Source organism: Poecilia mexicana, unplaced genomic scaffold, assembly GCF_051168715.1.
Source record: "Poecilia mexicana isolate PSO_F unplaced genomic scaffold, ASM5116871v1 scaffold_21, whole genome shotgun sequence".
Lineage (NCBI taxonomy): Eukaryota > Metazoa > Chordata > Actinopteri > Cyprinodontiformes > Poeciliidae > Poecilia > Poecilia mexicana.
Window position 1 is genome coordinate 951,276 of NW_028263390.1, and position 26,317 is coordinate 977,592.

General features: G+C 51.4%; 1 protein-coding gene across 2 annotated transcripts; it reads right to left on the bottom strand.

Annotated features, from left to right (window-relative positions):
- Positions 1–215: 215 nt before the first annotated feature.
- On the bottom strand, positions 216–25,768 carry cdc42bpb (CDC42 binding protein kinase beta (DMPK-like)). 2 transcript variants are annotated; one of them, XM_088002128.1, is made up of 39 exons: positions 24,979–25,768; positions 22,238–22,329; positions 18,547–18,630; positions 18,368–18,463; positions 18,149–18,297; positions 17,969–18,062; positions 15,333–15,533; positions 14,164–14,412; positions 13,868–14,096; positions 13,651–13,758; positions 13,210–13,343; positions 12,599–12,841; positions 11,634–11,744; positions 11,315–11,568; positions 11,137–11,242; positions 10,942–11,066; positions 10,755–10,860; positions 10,498–10,560; positions 9,442–9,590; positions 9,270–9,367; positions 9,112–9,191; positions 8,596–8,670; positions 8,447–8,518; positions 7,843–7,948; positions 7,631–7,767; positions 7,399–7,538; positions 7,247–7,328; positions 6,958–7,174; positions 6,510–6,572; positions 5,808–6,049; positions 5,386–5,740; positions 4,624–4,721; positions 4,463–4,547; positions 4,280–4,397; positions 3,365–3,482; positions 2,978–3,208; positions 2,315–2,423; positions 2,158–2,219; positions 216–1,046 (listed from the first exon to the last, which is right to left on the bottom strand). In XM_088002128.1, exons 1-39 carry the CDS (start codon positions 25,145–25,147, stop codon positions 924–926), a joined length of 5,373 nt encoding a protein of 1,790 aa, XP_087858254.1. In that variant the 5' UTR covers positions 25,148–25,768; the 3' UTR covers positions 216–923. The 2 variants fall into 2 exon arrangements, with proteins under 2 accessions (XP_087858254.1, XP_087858253.1); XM_088002127.1 differs by lacking the exons at positions 2,978–3,208; positions 10,498–10,560 and having other exon boundaries at positions 24,979–25,760.
- Between the last annotated feature and the right edge of the window lie 549 nt (positions 25,769–26,317).

Sequence of the window (26,317 nt, forward strand, 5' to 3'; positions counted from 1 at the left end):
TCCTGAGGTCTCCCAGCCTGCTTCGTGTTGTCAGACAGGTTCCAGAAATCCTGCAGGTGTAAATACTTTAACTAGACCGTCTCCTTGATCCCTCCGTTTTTCAGGTGCAGAGTAGTTTATTTAGAAATGTTTCTGACGGATCGGTTCATGGAGGATTTCACCGATCACTTGGTTTCATTTCCTGTCGGAGCGTTACCTGTACAGGTGAGACTCACTCAGACTCTCCTCTGGTTCTTTATTGTGGTTTTTGGCTGCTAAACATTTCATCATTACAAATATTCTTTAACTGATTCTGGAAGAAGTAAAAGCAGTAGTGTCCAGGTGTGACTCCGCCCCCTGCTACCTGACCGGAGCCAGGGGGTGGAGTCAGATTAAAGGTAGTGAGGGGGGAAGAGTAAAGATCATCATTTACAAATCAAAGATTATTTTTCTCCTACAACAACGATGATGATGTGCAAGCTTAACAAAACTTTAAAATAATTAATACAGTGTTTTTCTTTTTTCCCTCAGAGTGAGACCTCCCGTCCGTCTGAGGGGCTAACACATGGAAAGTGTTTTTAATACAGAAGAGGAAGAACAGGAAGTGACTGGTCCCAGGGCCGTCGAACCGGGGCGGGGCTTCCCAGCAGGTAAAATCCATCCAGGTAAAACCGGGGAAAGGGGCGGGGCTTCCCAGCAGGTAAAGTACATCCAGGTAAAACTGGGGAAAGGGGCGGGGCTTCCCAGCAGGTAAAGTACATCCAGGTAAAACTGGGGAAAGGGGCGGGGCTTCCCAGCAGGTAAAGCAGCAGTAACCTCAGACTCACTGTCATGATAAAATCCTCAAAGTAAAAGCTAAACTCCCAGTCTTCAGTCTGTAAGACAAGCCCCGCCCCCAACAGACCTGGAGGTGGGCGGGGCCTAACATGTGCAAGGGGCGGGGCTTAGGGCTCCAATTCCAGGCCGTCCAGGGTGAGCTGGCTGCGGTGGGGGGAGTTGGGGCTGGGGGGGCTGCTGGGGTTGGAGCTGTTGGAGGGGGTCGAGTGTTTGGTGGAGTCGGAGTCCGGCTGGGCGAGCGAGCGGGAGAGAGAGAGAGAATGAGTGTAAATGGAGGGATAATGAGAATCACAAACTTTCAGGGACAAAATCAGAGGAAAAATTCACTCAACAGTAAACTGAGTTTTAGAAACGGACAGACTACCGCTAATCCGCTAACGGCACTTCTTCAGTTTAGCGCTCTAGCTAACTTTGAAAACATTCACTTAGCTTCATGTAAATTAATTTTTTCAGCTAAATTCTGAAGTTTTGTAAACTTTCATTTGAATAAAGTTTATATTCATGCTCTTATTTTGAAGTCTGTGCGCAGCAGTTCCGTTTCCTGTCACTTTCTCTACCCAGAATGCAACAGTTTAAAATCTCCTGATGTCCTTCATGTTTACTGTAGTTAATTATGCTAAATTAGCAACAGAGTTAGCAAAACGCAACAGCTAAAAAACTGAAACCAGGCGTGAAAGAGCGAAGAACCAGTTCCTGAAGCGACTTCCTGTAGGCGTGTAATGACAGATCTGATCCTGTAGAGGGCGATATAATATACTGTAACTCATTTTGTTAATGACATGGTGGGTTAAATTTGGCACATTAGTTTCTGGTAAATAGGAACAGACTTTATTGTTCTGCAAAAGTTACTAAAATATAAAAACCAGATCCAGAGACAAGGGGTGAACAACCGAGTCCCTTTTCCAAAATGTACAAAAAGTGGAGCTAACGTTTATGGCTAGGCTAACGCAGTTAACTTTTGCCAAAAACTGAAAAGGAGGATCTAAAACATAAAAACATAAAAATGTCTTGGATGTCTGCGCTATTACAGGAGAGGATTACAGTTCCTAAGTTTTTGGTTTGATTGTTTCTGTTTTGGAGTAACTCCGTCTTCTAAACTACTTCCTGTATTAATCAACTTACTCAGAGAAAATTTACTTTCAAGTAAAGGTTGTCGTATGTTTGTGAAACTTGATCAATAAATAAATTGTTGTGTCAAACATTTTGTCTGTGAAAATCTCATTCTAAACAATAAAAAACAAATGTGTTGTTGGGCCACTTAATACCCTTCATTGGGCCACAAACGGCCCACGAGCCGCACTTTGGACACCCTGCCTTACAGGAAGCTGGTGATGGTTTTACCTCTCGGTCCAGGTCCAGGTCCGGCTCACAGGTGCCGCGTGTCGAAGCTCCTGAGCTGAAATCTGGACCAACAAACACAAACATGAGCAACGCAGCTCTGGTTGCTATTTTACTCTGCGTTGCCGCTGTGACCCGGGTCGACCCGGCGGGTTTTCACCTGACGCCGTGCGCGTGATGTGTGACTTGCTCCTGTGTTGCCGGGAGATGCTGGACAGTGGGCGGGGCTTGTCTCTGATTGGGTCGTCCTGGCCGGACGGCATCACGCTCTGAACACAGAACCAAAGAGACGCGTTGACTGACCCGACAGCTCAGCCTGCTGCTGCTTAAATATTAATAATCTGGATTATTAATCCAGGCTGGGCTCCAGCAGCAACTCTGAGGCGCAAAATAAAAATGAGGTTTAAATATAAAAGCAACAAAATCTGGTAATAATTTGATCCATTTCCATGGATTATTTATATTTCAGGCACATTAATGGTTCAATAAAAGCTCTGTTAAAATCTTTTTTTTTTTATTAAACTCAGCTTTAATTGGACAATTTAAGTAAAATATGTTTTAAATTTATTTAAAAATGTATTTCTCAGGAAAATCATGTAAAATATCTAAAAATAAAGCAGATGAACTAAATTCTGGGTCGTTTTGAGGTGAACAGGGTCAGAACCGGAGCACAGATCAGTTCTTCATCCCCGTTGCTATGGCGACCCAGCGAACGCTGCAGCAGGTAGAAATTAGGCCGCTGCGTTCAAGCCACCTTCAATCAGTGGGAACTCTGAGTTTGTTGTTTTCCTGAAGCTGCAGGAGGAAGAGAGCAGCTGCCTACCCTTCCCAGAGAGGAGATGGAGGGAGAGGAGGAGGAGGAGGAAGGCTGCAGGAGGCTCTGCTGGGAGGAGGAGGAAGAGGAGGCCTCCTTCTGCAAGAAGGCGCCGGCCGATGCCGACGTCATGTGATAGATGTGCTCAAAGTTGGAGGGGGGGGAGATGAGGGTGTGACGGGAGGAAGAGGAGGAGGGAGAAGGAGACGGGGAGGGAGAGAGGGAGGTGAGGTCACCGACCTGAACAGAGAGGAAGAGGAGGAGGAAGAGGAGGAAGGAAAGAAGAGAGGAGGAGTCAGTGATGACCAGAGCTGTGAGAGGAGAACATGCCATGCAGGGAGGAGGAAGAGGAGGAGGAGGAGGAAGAAAAGCAAGGAGAGGAGGAAGAGGCGTTACCAGGGGGAGGTCCATCAGGACCTGCATGCCGTCTCCTGGTCCCATGTGGGCCACGTGGTTGAAGTTGGTCGGGTTGGAAATCATCTTGGACCGGAGCTCTGGGTCCCGCAGCATCTCCCTGACGACAGGAAGCAGAGGGGCGGGGCTTAAAGATGGCCAGCTTTACAGGAAGCAGAGGGGCGGGGCTTAACCAGCTTTACAGGAAGCAGAGGGGCGGGGCTTAACCAGCTTTACAGGAAGCAGAGGGGCGGGGCTTCACCAGCTTTAGAGGAAGCAGAGGGGCGGGGCTTCACCAGCTTTAGAGGAAGCAGAGGGGCGGGGCTTCACCAGCTTTACAGGAAGCAGAGGGGCGGGGCTTCACCAGCTTTACAGGAAGCAGAGGGGCGGGGCTTAACCAGCTTTACAGGAAGCAGAGGGGCGGGGCTTAACCAGCTTTACAGGAAGCAGAGGGGCGGGGCTTAACCAGCTTTACAGGAAGCAGAGGGGCGGGGCTTCACCAGCTTTACAGGAAGCAGAGGGGCGGGGCTTGACCAGCTTTACAGGAAGCAGAGGGGCGGGGCTTGACCAGCTTTACAGGAAGCAGAGGGGCGGGGCTTGACCAGCTTTACAGGAAGCAGAGTGGCGGGGCTTGACCAGCTTTACAGGAAGCAGAGGGGCGGGGCTTGACCAGCTTCCTCACTCGTTCATTATCTGAACAGTGATGAAAACACAGCAGAGGAAGTTTCCCTGCATCTCACTTCATGGCAGCCGTCACTTTAACTCCATACTGTCAGTTTTTAATTCAACGTTGATGGAAAACCTGACGGCTGTCTGTCATTTTGACAGATTTCAGTTCAACACTTGGTGCAGATAGAGAGCATCAGAGGGAATTAATCAATCAACAGAACTTTTCCTGGTTCTGAGGATCCGACTCACCTCCTCTGCTGGAGCCGCTCCTCTTCTGGAACCTTAAACAGGAACTTCCTCTTGCTGCGAGTCCGAACCATCAGCTTCCTGCTGTGGTCCGACGTCTCCGGGATGGTGAGGTCTCCCTCTGCCAAGACAGAGAACCGTCAGCCGGTTCTGGTTCTGTTCCCGGTTCTGGTTCTGTGTTTTTACCTGAAGAGGCGTTGCTGAAGTAAACCAGGCGAGGCGGCTCCGAGCTCAGCAGGTTCAGCGTTCCTTCAGCGTTCAGGGGGCGGAACTGGGGAGAGAGCCACAGTCAGTGCCGATTGGCTGAGCGCTGATTGGCTGAGCCAAGCCGAGCTCTGATTGGTTACCTTGCGCAGGGAGATGGTCTGGACCCATTCGGTGGTGTGGATGTCGAACACGTCCACTCCGTACTCGCTGTAAACCGTCAGGTGGGACGAGTTCGAACCTGAAGACCAAAGACAGGAATGAAACGATCCCACAGCATGATACTGCCACCACCATGTTTCACTGACTCACTCTGCTGATCAACCCTCAGATTCTAATAACTGCAAAGAACTTCCCGTTATAGTCTTAAACCGTATATCATGAGTTATTTTGTCATTTTTAATCTTTTTATGTGTGAAGCTGCTGACAAAATGTCATATTTACAGTCAATATGTAGAAAAATGACTTGCCAATATTTCTAAATCATCATCAGAAAAACTAATCTGAAATCCTGGAGATGGGATGGATGTGAAAAGATGTTCATTAATATTTAATTTTACTTGTTGAAAGTAGACAGTTATTAATATTTTAAGGGTTTTATCAGTGTATTCCGGCCCTTTAAGAGCAGCAACAGGCCTGTTACAATAAGCAATAAATCAATTAACAGCTCAATGAATTACAACCAGATCAATAATTTCCATTTGATTAATTTATCATTTTTCTTTTCTACCAAAACCTGGATGATAAAATCTTTAGTTTGGTCGTTTACAGCGACTCAGTTTATTTACTTTGAAAGTGTTAAATATTCATCATAATGCAGTTTATTGATCGTTGATAATCTGTTATTATGTTACTGGAAAATGATGTGAAAACAGCAACATGACATCATCATCAGGTGGACCTACAGCAGGCCAGCGGCGCCGCCGGCCACATCAGCTCCTGGGTCCGGGAGCGCCGGCCCTGCCCGTCCACGTAGACGCCCAGCTGGCTGAAGCAGAGCAGAACCTCGCCGGCGCCGACCTCCAGGGCGTGCAGCGCGTCCATGGGCTGCTGGGCCAGGAAGGCCAGGGACGGGTCGGCCGGGTTCACCAGGCTGATGGGCGACGACTCGCCCTGCAGCGCCAGCAGCGCGAAGCCGGACGAGTATCCGACGCACAGCCGGTCCCGCAGCATGCCCAGCCACTGCACCGTCCCCGGCGCCTGCACCTCCCACAGCTTCTTGTGGTACGGCTTCGTCCGGCTGATCTCGTAGCACTGGACCTGCGGGGCGGAACCAGGGTTTAGAACGGGCCGGGCCGGGTCGGGCCGCGCCGGCGACGGCTCTGACCTGGCGCTTGGCGGCGGCCAACAGGCAGGCGGGGCCTCCGGGTCGCAGCAGCCCGGTGGTCAGAACCTGGCAGTTCTTGGTCTCTGCCAGCTTGGTGTCGAAGGACGACTCCGCCCCATCCAGAACCCCCGACGGGTACAAGTGGACCTGCCGGTTCCGGCCGCACAGCAGAGCCACCATCTTCTCCTTGGGAATCAGTTCGATCTGGTAAACCTTCTTACTGTCAGCGGCCCGGACGATGACTGTAACACAGAACCATCAGAACCATCAGAACCGTCAGAACCGGCTCCAACACAGACAGAACCATCAGAACCAGCCACCCGGAGTCCTTCAGCCTTCTGTTGCTGGTTCTGTTGGGTTCTGTCTAGACTCTGGATGTCCGAAGTCCATCCAGTGGCTGGAATTGAACCAGTTCGACCAGCAGCAGCCTGAGGTGTAGAAAGCAAACCCCCAGCATGATGCAGCCACCACCGTGCTTCCCAGTCTGTTTCAGCTGTTTCTCCAACCATCCAACAGATTTGTTTTTCAGGATGAATTTAAAGCTGGAATTAAGATTAGAAATGATTTCTTCTGCACTGAAACGTTTCTGGGACGGACATAAACCATGCAGACTGGAACAGGAGGAGCAGGGACTATGGTAAAACTGGAAAACTTTTCCTAAATGTCTTCATGTTCCTGGTAAACTGCTGATGTCCAACTCACCGTCTCTGGTCACCTCGACGATGAACAAGCCGTCCTCTGTTCCCAGGGCGATCCTCTCCCGATCTGCTCAGAGAAAAGAAGCTTTTACTAAATAATAAAGAGCAACATGTCATCAGCATAAAGACAAACTTTATATTTAAACTACTGCAGGTGCTAAAGTTTAAATAATTAAAACTAACAATTAAAAAAACAAATTTTCAGGTTTTTAGTTGTAAAAAAATGTTTTTTTATAAATGTGTGTTCTGGACCAAGTTTCACAATTACACAATATTTTGAATATTTTGTATTTCTAAACTCAAAACACCAAGAAAACAGAAAATGTGTGGTGTAAAAGGTGTAAAAGTTCACAACCCGACTGAAAACGAGCTGAGACATCAGCTCTGTGGGTCTGAGTGACCAGAACAGAACCACAGAGTGGGTCTGCGGTTCTGACAGCGGCGGTACTGACCCAGCACGGCGGCGCACAGGGCCGTCTTGATGAGGGGCAGCGAGGCGTCGTACGCCTCATGCAGGATGTGGACCTGCTGGCTCTTCAGCTGGTTCTTGGTCAGGATGTTCTGCAGGCTCTCCAGAACCCGGACCCACTTCTTCTTCTCCTCCTCGCTCTCCGCCAGCACCAGTAGCGACACGGAGGAGAACTGCGAGCTCAGCTGCGACGACGTCACCTGCATCAGCGACAGTTAGGACGTGGCGGTCGGCAGGCGGCGGAGCCGGCCGAAGGAGGCGGGGTTTCCTACCCTGAAGATGCAGGGGATGTCCTTCCTGGTAGCGTGGATTACGTCCGACGCCAACACAGAGCTGACGGACAGATCTTCATCTCTGAAACAAACCCAACGTTACATAAAGCCACAGACATCCATGTTCCAGTGATGTCTGATCCTGAGTTCACCTGAGGTCCAGGACCAGACCGGCCACCACGCCCGGCTGGGTGGACTTCCCCTCTGGAATGTCGTAGAGAAACAGTTTGCAGTCCGACACCACGGCGAACGCTCGCTGCCAGCCCTTCTTCACGCCGCTGGGCTTCGGGATCTGCAGACATAAAACGGAGCAAGAGACTCTGAAGCCTTGGCTGCTGAAGCTCAGGAAGTGGGAGCCGCTCCGCTGGAGGCCGGCAGCCTTACCCGGACGTAGCCCTTGTAGGCGGTGCCGATGCCCCTCTGGACGTCGATGCCCTGCGGCCTCTTGGCCTGATCGGCTGGGATGGGGCACAGCAGGGGGGCGTGGTCCTTACAGGCCACATGGCAGATGAAGGAGCAGACTGGAGGCGCACAGAGACGCATCAATACCGAGCCGAGCAACACCGAGCAGAACCTGCATGGGAGGAAACGTTTACCTTCGCAGGCGTATCCCTGGCGACTGAGGCCCACCATCAGGGAGGTGCAGTGGGAGCAGAGGGTGGGGCTGGAGAACGTCCTGATGCTCAGCTGGTGAGCTCTGGGCTGGAAACAAGGAGACACTCGGTTCAAAACCAGGAAAACCTCATCCACATTTTACTGCAGCCATTTAGAGCGGCTCAAACAATCCGCTCTAAATGAATAATCAATAAACATTTATTGATTAGTCTGATTTAGACTAATCAATAAATGTTTCAGGAAGACAGGGGTTCTTGTTTTTTGGGAAAATAAATGTAAATATCATCTGCAAAGAGTGAAATGAGATTCTTCTGCAGAAGAAGATGAGATTCCTGAGGCGGAGCCCTGAGGAACGCCTGCTGGAAGAAGAGGTGAGAGTTTCCTGAAGATCAGGCAGAAGGAAAAATCACTCAGACTGTCAGACTGTTCCAGTTTTATGACACTTTTATCCATCAACCTGCAGGCAGCGATGAACAAAACGGCCTCAGGAGGCAAAACCTGATCAAGGCTTAAATGACAAAGTCGATTTGTCATTCTGCAGAAATGAGTTTGATTCGCCAGAACCAATCAGAGGCGGCGGCGTACCTTGGGCGTAGCCAGCGCTGAGCTCTGTAAGGTGGGGGAGGGACTGTCGGGAACCACTGGCGTCTTTCCGTCCTGTTGACACAAACCGAGTCGGTGAACAAACTCCTACAACCACAAACCTGCAGATACTGAAACTGTGGGTGGATGACCTCAGTCTCAGAGGCGGAGGATCGGGAAGGCGGCGTGGTGAGCGACTTCTCGGGGGTGGGGTCTAAATCTCCCGTCTGAAAACGACAGAAAATGAGTTTTAGCTGTGAGCGGTTCTGGTTGATCAGGACTTTGGTTCTGATCGTTCTGCTCCGACTACAGGCTGATGGAGACGAATCCACAGAGACGAAGACGAGAACACGGCTATGAGGACCTGCAGTGTGGGAGGGGCTTAATCAGTGGGAGGGGCTACGTGAAGGGGCGTGGCCACGCTGAGGTCTCCATGTCATTAGTGAGCAGCTACGATTGAGGTTAGATGTGACCACTAGGGGGCAGACGGAGGACCGTTGGGATGGGTGGAGGGACCTGCCGGGAAAACTTACTTCTTCCCACAGGGCGAGCAGGGAGGAGGCGGAGCAAAGTGACGCCTCCAGGTCACAGAGAGACACAAGCAACAGTCACTTAGTCATCAGACCTGCCGGCGCTGTGATTGGTCAGAGCGTGGCGAGCAGACTCACCCTGAAGGTCAGGTCCGGAACCAGAGGAGACGTGTTGAAGTAATCGAACATGGAGTCCTGGAAGTCTGGCAGCTTCAGGCCTGCAGAGACACAACGAGTTGAACACAGAGCTGGGTCCGGGTCCGGGTCCGGGTCGGCGTCCAGGACAGACTCCTGACCTTTGTCGGAGCGGGAGCGGCTCTCCTCCACCTCCTTCTTCAGACCCTCCACCTGCTCCACCGCCTCCCGCCTCTTCTCCTCGGACTCCTTCAGCTTACTGCGGCGACAGACAAAAGCGTATGAGGCGCCGAGCAACACAACATTCCCATCTAAGCCGAAGTGACCCCTGACCTCTCCAGGTTGATGTTGGCAGCCTTGACTTTGCGCAGCTCCTCCTGGACCATCTGCTTGGCCTTCAGCTCGGCGTCCAGAGCCGACTGCAGCTCCAGGCGGGCCGACATGTCCAGCTTCTGGCTGCGGCGGACCTTCCACAGCGGGTCCTGCAGCGGAGGAACCGAACACAGCAGGATGAAACTGCAGCGGCTGCATCATGAGCACAGAGCAACAGCCAGGCAGGGCAGCCCATGAAGCACACAGTGAGGAAGCATGTGATGGCAAATCACTGATTTCACTCTGACCCCGATTCAAGACAACCAGGAAGTTTAAAACCAAACAGCAGCAACGTCTTCGAACCAGCAACCTTCAGACGCCCAGCGCTTAGCTTCGCTACATGAAATCTAAAGAGCTGATTTAATAATTTACTTCCATGTTTTAAGTTTCAGGTGAATAAAGTTTGACATCCGCCTTGAAACTCTGAAGTAGTTAAGTCGTTTATATCCATGTTTAGCATTAGCTTCAGCTAAATATTACATTGGCATAGCATGTTAGCTTTAGCCTTAGCTAGAAACCATGGCGATGTAGCTTTAGCATTAGTGTCAGCTAAATACTACATTGGCATAGCATGTTAACTTTAGCCTTAGCTAGAAACCATGGCGATGTAGCTTTAGCATTAGCTTCAGCTAAATACTACATTGGCATAGCATGTTAGCTTTAGCCTTAGCTAGAAACCATGGCGATGTAGCTTTAGCATTAGCTTCAGCTAAATACTACATTGGCATAGCATGTTAGCTTTAACCTTAGCTAGAAACCATGGTGATGTAGCTTTAGCATTAGCTTCAGCTAAATAACATATTGGTGTAGTTCTTTAGCATTAGCTTAATGCTATGTAGCATTAGCTGGAGCTAGCAGAACCGATGTTTTCCATTAGCGCGATAGCAGTGCCCAGCACTGGAATGATCCTGGATCAGTTCAGTCGGGTCCAGAACCTTGAACTGGACCCGTTGATGGTCCACATGCTGCCAGCCATGCAAGCGTCCGACAGATGACTCCGTCACGGCCAACACTCACCATCCTGTCTCCACCAATGGGAGGCCAGGGCTTCCTAGGGGGCGTGGCCACTCCTGACTCAGGCTGCCAGAGCGAGTCAGAAACAGAACCAACACTGAGGAACTACAACGGGTCGGACCGCAACATTAACACACTCCTTCACAATAAAAGCCTCTCTGTGGCTGAAGTGAACACGTTTAAGCTTTTAAAACGAGGGCCGGTGCTGAAGGTTCCCAGGAACCAGAGACCTGACCCGGTTCTGAAGGAGTTCTGGTTACCAGAGGTCGGGTCCCCAGGCTGGAGCTGCGCAGCGTCTCCAGTTCCTCCGTCATCTTGGTGGCCAGAGCCTGCAGGTAGCCGCGCGCGTCCTTCTCATCGCTGACCCTGAGCAGAGGAAACAGTGGCTGTGAGCACACGGCGCCCCCCGGTGGCGGAGGAGGCGGTTCTGATGGGTCAGCCAATCACCACTGGATGATCTCTGCGATCTGAGCCTCCCAGTGCGCCACGCTCTCCTTCTTGGAGGACAGGTCCTGCAGGTCGTCCTCCAGCTGCCGGTTCTGAGCCGTCAGGTTGTCCACGAACGAACACAGCTGCAGGACGAGATCCGATTAGGTCGGGGTTTCTCACACCAACACTCTGGTTCTGGACGGGTCGGCTCACCTTGTCCGTCTCGGTCGTTAGCTTGCGGTTCTCTTCAGTCAGCCTGTTCTTCTCTCGCTCGTGTTTCTCCTTCAGCTCAGCGACGACGTCGTCCATCTCGTTCTGCCTGTAGAGCCACACACACACACCGGGTCAGAACCCGGTCCCGTCCCGATCCGGTCCAGTCTGCGGGACCCACCTGTCCCTGTTGGCTTTGTCCAGCTTGTCCCTGAGCTGCAGCAGCTCCTTGTTGGCGGCGAGCAGCGCCCCCTCTGACTCCTGCAGGCCCTTGCGGAGCGTTTTGATCTCTCCGGAATGGGCCGAGTCCTTCCGGAGCAGCTCCTCCTCGTAGAACAGAACCTTCTTATCCAGCTCCGCCTTCAGCCGGGACAGTTCCTGCTGGGACTCCGCGCCGCCGCCGCCGCCACCCACGGCTCCTCGGCCCTGCTGGGACTGCAAACAGAACCACGATGACTGGACTGCTGCAGGGAACTCGCTGGTTCCGGTTCTGGTCCCACCTTCAGGCTCTGCAGCTCCGTCTCCAGCTGTTTGGAGTAAACTTCGCTGTTCTCCCTCAGCTTCCTCTCCTTCGACGCCTCAGCCTTCGCCTCGTCCAGCTGAGCCTCCAGCTGGGACACAAAAGAAGGCTTTTATTGTGAAAGGATCGCTGCTAAGGAGCAAAACAAATAAAATACAGGAACATCTGGAAGACTTCAATACTTGGTGCCATTTTGATGATTGTGGCTCACAGATGGTCCTTAAAACCATAATAATAATAATAATAATAATAATAGCATTATGGGCTGTCTGGAGGAGAAGACGACACAAAAGGTTTCTGCTACAGAAACTGGTTGTTCCCAGAATTTTAAAAATATTTTTATATTGATCTGACGTGGGACTGTAATTTTCTGGTTTTCATTTCCTGTAAGTCAGAATTATAAAAGTGACAAGAAGGTTGGAAATGTGTCAGTGTGTGGGACGAATGTCAGCTTCACTTTCTGACATCAGGGACAAAAATATTCCCACAATATTTAACACTTCAGATGTCAAAGTTCAACAGAAAAGTCCCTTCAATCTGGAACGAATGAAGCATGTCGCCCCCTGGTGGCCGTGAAAAGTAACTGCAGCTTAAAGACAGTCGATCGTTTGTCATATTTGGTCTGAAAATAAATTTACACACCAAGAAATTGAGCAGATCTGACTGAAAACTCAAAGATAAACCAGATTATTGCTGAAGAAAGGCTTCAATCAATTCAAATTAATTCTACTAATCTAACAGATCAGAGTTTTGTGGGTTTTCAGTGGGTCGGCCTGAGAACTGAGCCTGAAAGGCTCATTCAGGATTTCACTTTCAGTGTCAACAGCAACATTTTCCAATATCTTAGATTAGATGTGAAACGTCTGCGGTGTTCCTGACAGACTTCTGGAAGCTTCTCTACGAACAAGTCTTTTATTTTGAAGAGTTTCATTGAGCCTTCCTCACCTCCTTGCGGTTCTTCTCCGTCTTGCGGATCTCCTGTCTCAGGGCGTCCATCTTCTGCATGAGCGCGTCCATCTCCTCCTCCTTGTCCCTCAGCTGGCGGGACAGGCGCTGCTTGGAGGAGCGCAGCTCGGCCATCCGCTCCGACAGCTCCGAGAACTCCTGCAGGGCCAGCTTCCTCTGGGAGTGCGCCTCCTTCAGCTCCTTGGTCTGGCTGCGCAGACGCTCCAGGGAGTCGGCCAGCTGCTGCTCGGAGGGAGACGAGGATGGAGACACCGACTTCATGAGGGGACGGGGAGGACAGGGAGGACGGGGAGGGTGGGGAGGACAGGGAGGACGGGGAGGACAGGGAGGACGGGGAGGGTGGGGAGGACAGGGAGGACGGGGAGGACAGGGAGGACGGGAAGGACAGGGAGGACGGGAAGGACGGGGAGGACAGGGAGGACAGGGAGGACGGGGAGGATGGGAAGGACAGGGAGGGTGGGGAGGACGGGGAGGACAGGGAGGGCGGGGAGGACGGGGAGGACAGGGAGGGTGGGGAGGACGGGGACGGCAGGGAGGACGGAGAGGACAGGGAGGACGGAGAGGACGGAGAGGACAGGGAGGACGCTTACCTTGTGGATGTCGTCCTTCTCCTGCCTCAGCGACTTCACCTGCTTCTCCAGGTTCTTCATCTTGGAGGCGGAGCTCTCGAAGTCCTGCCTGAGCGTGACGGCCTCCTCCAGCTGGTGCTCCAGCCTGTCAGAGTCTGCCACATCGCAGGAGAACGGGTCAGGGTCGGAACCGGCCCACAGAGACCGGAACCGGGCCCACAGAGACCGGAACCACAGAGACCGGTACCGGGCCCTCAGAGACCGGAACCACAGAGACCGGAACCGGGCCCTCAGAGACCGGAACCGGACCCACAGAGACCGGAGCCGGAACCACAGAGACCGGAACCACAGAGACCGGAACCAGGCCCACAGAGACCGGAACCGGGCCCACAGAGACCGGAACCGGGCCCACAGAGACCGGAACCGGGCCCACAGAGACCGGAACCGGACCGACTCACTGACCTGCCAGCTTCTTCTTGAGCCGGTCGATTTCCTCGTTCAGCTTCTTGATCTCTTTGTCCCGGGCCAGAGTTCCTCCCCGCGCCGGAGCCTGGAGGGCCTGGGTGGACTCTGAGGGGACAGAGGACCGGGTCGGGGTGAGAGACGGACCGGGTCGGGGTGAGAGACGGACCGGGTCAGGTCCAGAACCGGCCGGCTCCGTCCCCAGGCGTTTGCCCACCTTGCAGTTTGCGGTTGAGCTCCAGCTTCTCCTGCTCCAGGCGGCGGATCCTCTTCTCAAACGCCTCCACCTCCGAGCCGCCGCCGCCGTCCGGCTCCGTTCGGACCCCCGGCGCCGCCCGGCCGGCCGCGCTGCGGTCCGAGAAGCAGCTGTCGGTGGTGAAGGTGAAGCCGACGAAGGGAAGGTGCTGGCCGGTGAAGCCGGTGTGAGACACTGGCGGTCCGATGTCCTGAAGACAAACAGAGCCGTGAAGCAGCGGAGGACCACTGGAGGTTCCGGTCCGGTTCGGGCCTCACCGGGTTCTTCAGGACGTCGTCGTCCACGTCGAAGTTGGAGGTGTCGGTGGGCGAGGAGACGTCGGGGATGTACGGCGCCTCGGCGGAGCGGATGTTGTCCCAGTCGATGCCGCTGAAGAAGGCGTGGCCCTTGAAGTCCGAGATGCCGTTGAGGCCCAGGCGGCGTTCCCGGGAGCAGAGCAGCCGCTGGATCAGATCCTTGGCGTCTTCAGAGACGTCGGTCACATGGGAGGGGAACTGGAAACGCTCCTGGAAGCCAGACGGGAAGTCAGGACCGGGGGACGAGCAAAGAGAGAGAGAGGCGTCCGTCCACTGAGGGACACGCTCCCATTTAGAGGACAGGAAGTAGGACAGGAGTCTGGAGACGAAACGTAACCTGGAAACGGCAGCAAGACTCCAGCCTGAGTAATCTGATTACATTCTGGGTTCACAAAGGAAGGAAGACGGAGCTGTAATAACAATAATCACGATACTGGTCAATAATCATCTAATTATTATTGATCAGTTTTATGGTTTAGATATCCAACATCCTGCCAAACTGGTGGCGTGTCACTTCCTGTTTCATTTCACAACGTTTCTATTTAAGCAGCTATGAAACACGATGGAGAAACCTGAAGCTGCTGCTGCGCACCACAGGCTGTTGCTAGGCAACCAAGGAACGAGCGAGCGAGTCGAGAGACAAATCTCGCTGGGAGGGAGGAAAGAAGGAAGGAAGGAACGGAGGGAGGGAGGGAGGGAGGGAGGGAGGGAGGAAGGAAGGAAGGAAGGAAGGAAGGAAGGAAGGAAGGAAGGAAGGAAGGAAGGAAGGAAGGAAGGAAGGAAGGAAAGAAGGAAGGAAGGAACGGAGGGAGGGAGGGAGGGAGAGAGGGAGGGAGGGAGGGAGGGAGGGAGGAAGGAAGGAAGGAAGGAAGGAAGGAACGGAGGGAGGGAGGGAGGGAGGGAGAGAGGGAGAGAGGGAGAGAGGGAGGGAGGAAGGAAGGAAGGAAGGAAGGAAGGAAGGAAGGAAGGAAGGAAGGAAGGAAGGAAGGAAGGAAGGAAGGATCCTAGCCATCTCTCGTTCGTTTCCTTCAGTTTTTCCTCTGAGGTTCGGATCTAAACAAACTTCCTGACATCAGGAACACTCTGCCTGGATCTCTGCCGGCTCCGGCGGTTCTGGTTCCGGTTCTGACCTCGTGGTTCATGATCTTGCCGTAGGTCTCCACCAGCGACTCGGCGTAGAACGGCGTCTCTCCGTACAGCATCTCGTACATGCAGACGCCCAGCGACCACCAGTCGCACTCCGGCCCGTAGCGGCCCATCCCGTCCTCCATCGCCTGCAGGATCTCTGGGGAAATGTAGTCCGGGGTTCCCACGGCAACAGACGACTGCACCTGCAGCGCACGCAACAGGAAACAGGCTTTTATTCTGAAGGGTACAATCAAATTACATCTTTTCTTTCTTTCGAAGTTCAGCTGCAGAGAACTTGACCGAACCGACCCGATCAGAACCACACGGGTCTGACTCAGGTTACAGGAGGGAGGGATGATGACAGCTCCAGATATTTCCAGATCTTTTCATTTTTCCAGACTCAATCTTTTCTATCTCTGTTTTCCAGTCATGGAGGATCCTGGAATGCTTTTCCAGGCGCTCCAGATTTTCCAGGTCCCTGCTCTGAGTGAATCCCTTCACTGTAAAAACGGATCGGCTTCCTGTTGACTTTATTAAAATCAGGAACAAACTGCCAGAACCTGAGCAGAAACGGTTGGTTCCTCCAAACCAGGCCTGGAAACACGATCAGGTTCCATAAACACTGATTCGATCAGGACGGGATCGACTTAACATCTGATTTAAACGCATTTTATTTGAACATCCGGATCTTTTCTGATTGCTGTTTTCTGGCCTGCGGAGCCATCGGCCTTCTTGCTGTTCATATAGGAACCTGCTGAGTCTCAATGGTCTCAGTGTGGGAGGCAAGACCAGTTCAGACCAGTTCAGACCAGTCCAGTTCAGACCAGTCCAGTCCAGTTCAGACCAGTTCAGAGCAGTTCAGTTCAGACCAGTCCAGTCCAGTTCAGACCAGTCCAGTCCAGTTCAGACCAGTCCAGTTCAGTCCAGTCCAGACCAGTCCAGTCCAGACCAGTCCAGTCCAGACCAGTCCAGTCCAGTCAGGTCCAGTCCAGTCCAGTCCAGACCAGTCCAGACCAGTCCAGTTCAGACCAGTTCAGACCAGTCAGGTCCAGTCCAGTCCAGACCAGTTCAGTTCAGTCCAGCTCAGTCCAGTCAGGTCCAGTCCAGTTCAGACCAGTCCAGACCAGACCAGTCCAGTCCAGTTCAGTCCAGACCAGTCCAGTCCAGTCCAGTTCAGTCCAGTCCAGTTCAGTCCAGTCCAGTTCAGACCAGTCCAGTCCAGTCAGGTCCAGTCCAGTCCAGACCAGTCCAGACCAGTCCAGTTCAGACCAGTTCAGTCCAGTTCAGACCAGTCCAGACCAGTTCAGTTCAGTCCAGTTCAGTCCAGTCAGGTCCAGTCCAGTCCAGTCCAGTCCAGACCAGTCCAGTCCAGTCCAGACCAGTTCAGTTCAGTCCAGCTCAGTCCAGTCAGGTCCAGTCCAGTTCAGACCAGTCCAGACCAGTTCAGTCCAGTCCAGTCCAGACCAGTTCAGTTCAGTCCAGCTCAGTCCAGTCAGGTCCAGTCCAGTTCAGACCAGTCCAGTCCAGTTCAGACCAGTCCAGTCCAGTCCAGTCCAGACCAGTCCAGTCCAGACCAGTCCAGTCCAGTCCAGTCAGGTCCAGTCCAGTCCAGTCCAGACCAGTCCAGTTCAGACCAGTTCAGACCAGTCCAGTCCAGTTCAGACCAGTCCAGTCCAGTTCAGTCCAGTCCAGTTCAGACCAGTCCAGTCCAGTCCAGTTCAGACCAGTTCAGACCAGTCCAGACCAGTTCAGTTCAGTCCAGTCCAGTCCAGTCCAGTCAGGTCCAGTCCAGTCCAGTCCAGACCAGTCCAGTTCAGACCAGTCCAGACCAGACCAGTCCAGTCAGTTCCAGTCCAGTCCAGTTCAGACCAGTCCAGTCCAGTTCAGTCCGGTCCAGTTCAGTCCGGTCCAGTCCAGTCCAGTCCAGTCCGGTCCAGACCAGTCCAGACCAGTCCAGTTCAGACCAGTTCAGTCCAGTCCAGACCAGTCCAGACCAGTCCAGTTCAGACCAGTTCAGTCCAGTCCAGTCCAGTTCAGTCCGGTCCAGTCCAGTCCAGTCCGGTCCGGTCCGGTCCACCAGTGCGTCTCTAAACAAATCATTTCAGTCAGATACATTCCACGTTTATCCTGCTTATTAAAATGTTTCTGCAGGTTTTCAAGGCTTTTTGAAACCATTATGAATTAAATTTAAGACTTTCTGCTTCAACCTGCAAAGTGGGGATGAATGTCTCTTAGCCAGTACGGGCCGCTAGCCGCTAGTTAGCATTAGCATCAACTTCCTGAAATGAAATGAAACTTTTGCCTGAAAGAAAAAACTAAACTGTCCAACAGAGACAAAATTTAAGACGTGTGATTATTTAAGGCCGACTTTCTGTTTTCTATTAACTGGTCTTAATTTAAGGCCTTAATATTAGATACGTGAATGTTTTTAAGGATGTGTGGACCCCAGGCATCAACCAGCTGTAGGTTATGATGAAGTCCTGAGTAGTTTGTCAGCTTGAGGTCTAAAGAATGACGGCAGTGAATTCACGACTGAAGCCAACTGATGATGGCCTTAAAGGCAACATTTCAGCTTCATAACGTTAGAAGGCCTCGCTGTAATGAGCCTACTTCCTGTAAGCTACAGGAAGTAGCTTACCGTTCCGTCCTCCATCATCCGCAGACACGAGCCGAAGTCGGCCAGCCGGATGTGACCGTTGACGTCCAGCAGAACGTTGTCCGGTTTGATGTCTCTGCAAAAGCAACATTCAGACGGTTACAGCGCCTGCAGGCTCCACCAGGGGGCAGCAGTGGAGCCGTTCCTCCGGGCAGCAGCTACCTGTGGATGTACTGCTGCTGGTGGATGGAGTGGATGGCCAGAACCATCTCTGCCACGTAGAACCTGGCCATGTCTTCAGGGAGACGGTCCTCAAACTTACTGAGCAGCGTCAGCAGGTCTCCGCCCACGTAGTAGTCCATCACCAGGTACTGCAGCACAGCAACCAGTCTGTCAACCAGTCTGAGCAACATCAGGCTGTTCAGAATCCACCACACCTACCAGGAAGTTGTCATCCTGGAAGGCGTAGTGCAGGGTGGTGATCCACTGACTGTCCCCTTTCACCAGGACGTCCCGTTCCTCCCGGAAACACGCCGTCTGCACAGAGGAGACGCCGGCGACATGTTGGCAGCATGTTGGCGGCAACCTGTGATGAAGAGGAGGAGGAAGGCTGGACTCACCTCGGCTCTCTTCAGCATCTCCCACTTGTTCAGGATCTTCATGGCGTACACGCGCTCCGTGTTCTTCATCTTCACCACGGCAACCTGCAGCAGCCAGAGAGTCAACACGGCCAACGATGTTCCAACACAAGCTGATTATTCTAATAATCAATAATCTATCGATGATTCTCATGATTAAATTAAACTCGTATTCATCTTCAGTTAACTTGATAAATAGATTCTCTCTCTGTGTCCTTGTGAGCGACGGATCTTTGATGAAAACAGAGCGGCCGTTTGCTCGCTCTGTGTTATGCTAGTAGCAGTTAGCTCTCGTCAACAACTCTTTGGCAGATGTGAGAGCTGCACAACGCAAATAATCACCCGGCCTGAAAGCATGGAGCAAATAGTAAAACATAATTAAACGAAGCTTTGGGGCAGATAATTTGCCTGAAGGAATTTTAATAATCGAGGAACTAAAAACATTTGATGAATCTGTGCAGCGCTGTTCTGTTTAAAGATGGCCGCCGTCTCTGGATGGATTGTAAAGTTGTTCAGAGCGACAGGATGGTCAGCAGGCGAAGGAAGAAAGCTAACGGCTAACAGCAAATATGATGTAAAGGTCGGATAAATACGACATAAACACTTTGCTCCTGGAACAAATCAGATTTCTTGGTCATGTTTTTTTGCTCTTTGAACAAAGCCTTAGATGATCCAACAGATCATCAGAAATCAGAAGTTTTACCTGAACATTTTTAGCAGCCGACCGCATCAGGAGTCTCTAACTTTACCAGAAAATGAGATTTTCTGAACGTTTTTCTACATGGAACCTGAAAAGCAGGCAGGATGATCAGAAGGAAAGAAAGGATTCTTCTTTATTCATCAACTCAACAGTTTCCCCCCACAGCATCATCCTGCCACCGCCATACCCGACAAATTGTTGAGTTTTGTAATCACCTGAGCAGATGCTGCAAACTGAAATTTTCTGTTTTTCATGTTTTCTGATCCTTGGCAGCTTCAGGTTTCATTTCTCCACTAAGGAGTTTTAATGGAGTTTGTTTTGGGATTAAACTGAGCAGGTTCAGGGCAGAGCTGCACCTTTAAGAGCTTTGGCTGAACAAAAGCAGCCACACCTGGAATACCTGCCCGATCACGGCTCAGGACGGCTGCGGGCCGGCCACGCCCGCTCCGGTCTGTGTGTGTTTGTCAGGACCGAAGCGAAGCCGTCAGGGCGGGACGTTCCCCACAGCACAGCAACACGGCGCTAAGAGTGTGTTTGAGTCCCGAGGCGGCGGGCAGGTGTGGCTGCGGCACACCTTTCCTCTGGTATGTGGGCAATGCACACACACACACACACACACACACACACACACACACACCAGCAGCGTGGATCAGCTGGTTGCTCAAGCGAGCGTTCCTGAGGAACCTGTCAGCGAAGGAGGAACACTGCAGCCTGAACAGGAAGTGCAGGAAACGCTCACTTCCTGTTGGACCTCATCCCGTCCACATCCTTCCTATTCTCAGGAATTTGGAATAAAATCCAAACCCAAAGGGAATTCAGAGCTGCTCTAGAAACTCTGTGACTATTGGTTACAGGTTTTAACCTCCGTCTGAGCTCGGCTGCTGGAAACAAACAGAAACAGGAGTCCAGTCGGATCAGAACCGATCCCAGCCTGGAGTCACTCAGAGCTGGAAACAATAAGTCTCACAGCCGAGAGGAAGGACTTCCTGTAGGAGGGAATCCAGACAACGTCCTGCTGATCTAGAGTGACGTTTCTACGCTCCATGACTCACCAGAACCAGGCGGTCAGGACGCTGCTAGCATCCAGCAACCCAACGCCTCGCTGTGAAGCTAACATGCTAACTGAGCCAAACAGCGCCTGCCCAGACTTATGAGGGAAATAAAACGTCTCGATTCATCGTTACGCAGATGACATTCAGATTCATCTTCATTTTAAGTTCAGTTTTCAGCTAAATCAACTTTGTGATTTTATTCCAGTAGCCATGTTTCCATCCAATTCTCCCGCACATTTTGAGCAATTTTTTAAAAAATGTTGTAAAACAGAAAATGCTAATTCTGTATTCTCATCTTCTGGGTTGGAGCAAATCGATCCTGCCTTGTTACACAGCTACGCATGGCTGTGATAAACAGGAAGTAGAGGTTGCTAAGTAACTGAATTTCTTCAGTGTGGTGCCTCTGGTAAGGCTCCAGTGTTTGGAGACGTTCGCTACGTTTGGACTCATCTGGTAAATGTGCTTCCTTCGCGCAGCGAGTCCTTCTCAGGAAATCACAAGTGAGCCTAAACAACGTTTTTACATAATTGGAGGACGTTATTTTGAAATGTTCCATTTTCATCCACTGTGATGTTTCACACAGCATCAGTCTGACAGGCAGGACCGGACCGGACCGGACCGTGTTTGTGTTTCGATGGGGAGGGGAGTCATGTGACCTTTAGTCATGTGACCTTTAGTCATGTGACCTTTAGTCATGTGACCGTGATGCGAGCGTTAACTGAAGCAGAGGTCGGCGGTCGGTCAGAATATTTTTGACGTCTGTAATTATCAGCCCAAATATTAAAACTGCATGTTGCCGACGGCAGCAGGACTCGATGGCGTCAGCGTGACGTCACACTGGAGCCCAGATGTTCAGAGTCGTAACCCATAGCAACAGCAGCTGCTTTCAATCTGACATATGATGATCTATATTAATAGAGAAGTTAATAAATTCCCAGGGTGACGGTGACCTTGGACGGGTTGCAGCAGAACCATCTGGGGTGTTTACACGGCGAGGCCCGGCTCCCTGCTGGGCCTGGACTTTGACTGGACCGTTATCGCAGCGCGACGACCGACAGCAGCTGCACTGCGGCGCTGCAGCCAGAACAAACATCATGCTGGGGTCAAAGTTCACCAGCCAGCCTGGCCAGCAGCTCATGAACCCAGGTTCTGGGTTCTGACCAACACTTTTAAACTGGTTCTTCTGACCCGGTTTAGACCCAAAACCCCTTCAGCTTTGAAACTGTTTCCAGTCAGGAAGTTCAGGATTTTCATCAGGAATGTAAAGAAATGATTTAACTTTTATTAACATTTTTAAATACGTTTATTTCAGTTCCCCCAAAATGAGTCTGAACCAAAGGAATCTTCCTCTCATTGGTGCTTTCAGCTTGCAAAACAAAGGAAGACAAAAGGCCACAAGGAAGAGAGGAAGGAGATGAAGGAGGAAAGGAAACGAGAGAGGGATGCTTACAAAAAACAGAGGAAAGAAAGAAAGAAAGAAGGAGGGAAGGAAGAAAATGAAAAAGAAAATTAGAAATGATATGAAGAAAAACAAAGAAAGAGAAACGAAGAATAGCAAGACTGAAAGAAAGACGCAAGGGAAGGAAGGAGAGAAGGAGGAATGTAAGGGAGGAATGTAGGAGTGAAAGAAAAACATGAAGGAGGGATGAAGGTCACAGAGAAGGAAAGAGACGACCTTCAGAGACCAGGACGGAAAATAAAGCCTGGAAATTAGAAATATTCTCCCATCCCATTTCTATCCGGACCCGGAGAACCGGATCCACTTCCAGACAGAACCAGACCGGTGTAGAACCGGACCAGAGTAGAACCGGACCGGTGTAGAACCGGGCCGGTGTAGAACCGGACCAGAGTAGAATCGGACCAGAGTAGAACCGGACCAGAGTAGAATCGGACCAGAGTAGAACCGGACCAGGAGTCCTACCTCCCCAAAGGCTCCTCTTCCGATCACCTTCAGCATCTCGAAGTCGTCTCTCTTCAGCCGCATGTCCTTCACTCGGCTGGTGAACGGCTTCACTGCAGACACACAAACACACGTCGGACCTCAGAGGTTCTGGAGAACGCCGGACCAACAGAACCGACCCGATCAGGAGGCGCTGGGGCCCCACAGACCGCCGGCCCTGCAGCATCTTTAATTCATCTGATCTGGGATCAGATTTATCTGGGTCACTCTGAAGCAGAGCCCAGGATAGAAACCACAGAACCAGAACCAGAACCGAGCGCAGGCAGGACCTCGGGCCGGTTCTGGAGAACTTCCCAGACGGATCCGATCCAGATCTTTTTCCCCCTCAGAGGAGGATTTCTGCTGTGTCACCATGGCAACGTGATGGAGCCTCAGTTTGTTTTCAGATTAAAGACTTCTTCAGAAACGTCTGCGTTTCCCCGGCAACCAGCGGCTCGTTCCTGCTCATCATCGCAGGAACGTCGGGATAATCTGGACCTTTAATGATTCAGGAGGACTGATGCTGAAGTGGAACATGCAGCCTCATCAGTAACTGGTTAAATGTCTCCCAGTTGGTTTCTGACCCAGTTTTTCAGAAAAGTCCAACAGGTTTGATGTTTGGATGAAGACCAGGGTTCTGCTGGAGCAGAACAATTTGACCCAAAATGACCAGATAACCAGGACTGAGGGAGACACCCAACCAACACCTTCATCCTGCAGCTGGAGCTCCAGAAGGTCCAGAAGGTCCAGACCTTTTGGACCTTCTGGACCGAGGTCCGGTGTTCAGATGAGGCAGAAGACGAGACCTTCACATCAGTCAAGCACGTTGGAGGAGGCATCATGCTGTGGTCAATGTTTTTATCAATCTCAGACCAACAGGTTCCGACCGGAAGATGATCCAAACACAGAACCAACCGGGTTCTGGAAGGGACATTTCCACTGAGCGGTACGGAAACGGGCGGTCCGGTTAGGGCGGAGCTTCTGGCGTCACTCAACACGTCCACAGAACCATCAGAACCTCTAAGATGACGCGATGATGATGATGATATGTAAGTCAACATCTGCAGTGTGACGAGAATTCATCACACCTCTAACCAAACAGCTGGACCATAACCGGCGTACCGACCCGTTCGGTACCACTGAGAGGAAACGAGGCTTTTGTTTCTGGATCCTCCCAGAAACCTGCTGAAAACACTGCAGGGCCACTAAGAGCCGCCTGAGGAGCAGGTAAATATCAGCTGGTGCTGATGTCACGACCTGCAGGCAGGATTTCGATCCTGTGTGGAGAAAATGGATGATATAAATCTTAACCTGATTGATCTTCATTCAGCTGTGAAATGTTTCATTTTCCTAAAAACGAAAAAAAAAAAAAACGTCTCGAATGCGTTACTAAAACTTGGACCGCCTTGGTCTGAACCGACTTTGTTCTGAAGAGATCCATTACAGATAAGAGCTGTGGGTTTGGATCTGAACAGATCTGACTGCTTTACAGCAGCTCTCATCGTTTTGTCCGTTTATTCTGCTGATGTCTTCACGCAAACCGACGTTAAACCTCCGAATTCAGCAGAACCTGATCGGAGCATCTGAGCCTTAAGCAGCTCCTGGATCCAGGTCATTTAAATCAGGACAGGCTCTGAAACAGGGACACACTGAACCAGGCCAAACTGGGCCACCAGGCAGCTGCAGCCTCCACGCTCAGCCGGGCCTGGTTCTGGCTGTGAGCAGAACAAGGTCCGGACCGGGACAGCCTGGAAACGGACCTCATCATAGGCCCGGTTCCCCTGCGACTCCTCTCATTGGTGATGGGCAGAAAAACCTACATTTTTAAGTGGTTGAATCAAGAAACCTGCAGATTATTTGATTTTTAGGTTCTACCCTCTTTAAAGGGGCAGTAACGTGATTTCCAGACACATGGTGTCATTTTAATCCAGAACCTGCTACCTTCTGCTGTCAGAAAATGATACATATATCAAATATGACAGGATACCTTGAAATTGAGCCTCTGTCTCTTTAAATCTCCTGCTCTTTCTGAAGCTCCGCCTCCAGGAAGTCATCCCAACATGGCTCCTCTATTAACCCTTTAAGGTTTTTACCGTCGTTGCTCTGAGCAGCAGCTCCTATAATGAGCTGAGCAGCTGTTTGCTAATTGCTGCTGGCTAGTCTGAAGGAGATGAGAGGGGGAGGAGCTGCATCTCGAAGGCGGGGCTAGGTCCGCCCAGGTGTTTTGGACAGCTGAATGGTTGCCATGGAGATTTAAGGATTTCTCAAACATGCATGGAAGAAAGCAACACTGCAGGTTTGACTTTGATGACATTTTAACGTGACACTGCCCCTTTAAAACGAGACCAGGAGATTTAAGTGAACCAGAAATCAGTACTGGCTCAGTTAAAGCCCGATCAATGGCCCCAGCTTGTTGGACCTTCTGGAATAATCCAGATGAAGCCTTAGAGCTGGTCTAAGTAAAATCAGTGACTCTGGATCTTCTCCGCATCATTAGAGGCTCAGTTGTGGTTCCTCTGCTCCTTCCTCCCAGGACCACACCCACAGCTTTCCCAGGGATCCCAGAACAGATCCCCGATCGTTTCCAGAGCTCCCATCAAAGCTCCTGTCATTTCCTAACCGGAAGAACCCCGCAGAACCCGTCCAGATCATCCCGCACCCTTCAGATGCTCCCGGTCCGGACCTGTTCATTGAGAAGAGCCGGTTCCGGTCTCGGTTCTTACCCCAGTTCAGGAACTCGGTGATGTGCTTCTCCCTCTTCAGCGGGGAGTTGGAGCACTCGGTGTAGAGGCAGAGCAGCAGGTCCAGCAGCGCCTCCACGCTCAGGCATCCCGCCTCCTTCTGCTCCAGCAGCAGCTCCTCCAGCCGCCGCAGCCGCTCCTGAGCCGACATCCTACCCGGCTGGGACGCTCCGCTCCCCCGATCCGACTCCCGCCGCCGCCTGCCCCGCTCACCGAGTCTGCGCCGCCGCCGAGGCTCCGCTTCCTGCCGAGGCTGCTAGCAGCAGCTAGCCCGTTAGCTCCGGGAAAACATTCCCGACATTTTGAGCCGCCGGGATGTCGCAGAGTTCTGGCCGCCTTGCGCTCCGTTACAGCCGGCCCGTCGCGTCGTGAGCCGAACAGCCACCAGGCCCGCGGCTGTCCGCCCTGCACATCGGCTTTAATCCGGTAAATCTGGACTTTCCGCTCAGAAATCGGGACGTCGGTAAGAGCGTCGACTCTCAGGCTGACCGCCGCAGCTCCATGTCCCCCGGTCGGTCTATCAGTCCAGGAATGCAGCCAGGAGTTCCGAACCTGAACCGACTGGACTCGGGGCGTCCGTCAGAATCGGACCGCGGTGTACCGGGGGTCTACAGGCGGTTTTTGGTCAGTTTGAGGCGCCTGCCGGTGTGGCTGATCAGTGGGAATATGGCTGAATCCAGGTCGGATCATCCAGAACAAGTTGAACGTGATGAGCCTCATTTCCGGTCAACGGAGCTTCAAAATAAAAGAAGCTTATTCAGCAGCGTTTTGTAGCGTATTTTTTGTTTGTTTGAAATTTGTAATAGTCTTCTGAGTTGAAAAGCTAATTTTATTTTTTTGTGTATAGGGGGCAGATAAAAGTTAATACGTCTTTCTGCTTCTTTTCACGCATGATTTCTTTTAGGTGTTACATGAACTATTTATATTTATTATTGAGTGAATGAAATAAAAAAAAAATTTCATTATAAATAAAAAAAATTAAAGCTTGGTAGTAACTTTCCATCCATCCATCCATTTTCTTACACCCTTGTCCCTAATGGGGTTGGGAGGTACTGGTGTCTCTCCAGCAAATGTTTTGGGCGAGAGGCGGGGTCACCTGGCCGCCAGTCTGTGGCAGGGGTAGTAACTTTGTGACGCACAGTTAAATTGTTTACATAAGTTCCTTTATATTATTATTATTATTATTATTATTATTAAAGTTGCTGTTTTTAGAATAAAATATGTTTTGTTTCCAGCCACTGACCAGTTATTTCAGGTGTAGCAGCAGCATTAAGGCATGTAGGTTGTATGTATATATTATATATAAAAAAGGTTACTAATA

What these genes read in the sequence shown, in the direction of transcription:
- cdc42bpb (XM_088002128.1), bottom strand. Translation starts at nt 25,147, where the DNA reads ATGTCGGCTCAGGAGCGGCTGCGGCGGCTGGAGGAGCTGCTGCTGGAG. An exon ending in GCCTGGGGACCCGACCTCTG is followed by an intron (nt 10,561 to 10,754) that starts GTAACCAGAACT and finishes TCGCTCTGGCAG; the next exon opens with CCTGAGTCAGGAGTGGCCAC. An exon ending in CATCACGCGCACGGCGTCAG is followed by an intron (nt 2,220 to 2,314) that starts GTGAAAACCCGC and finishes TTGTTGGTCCAG; the next exon opens with ATTTCAGCTCAGGAGCTTCG.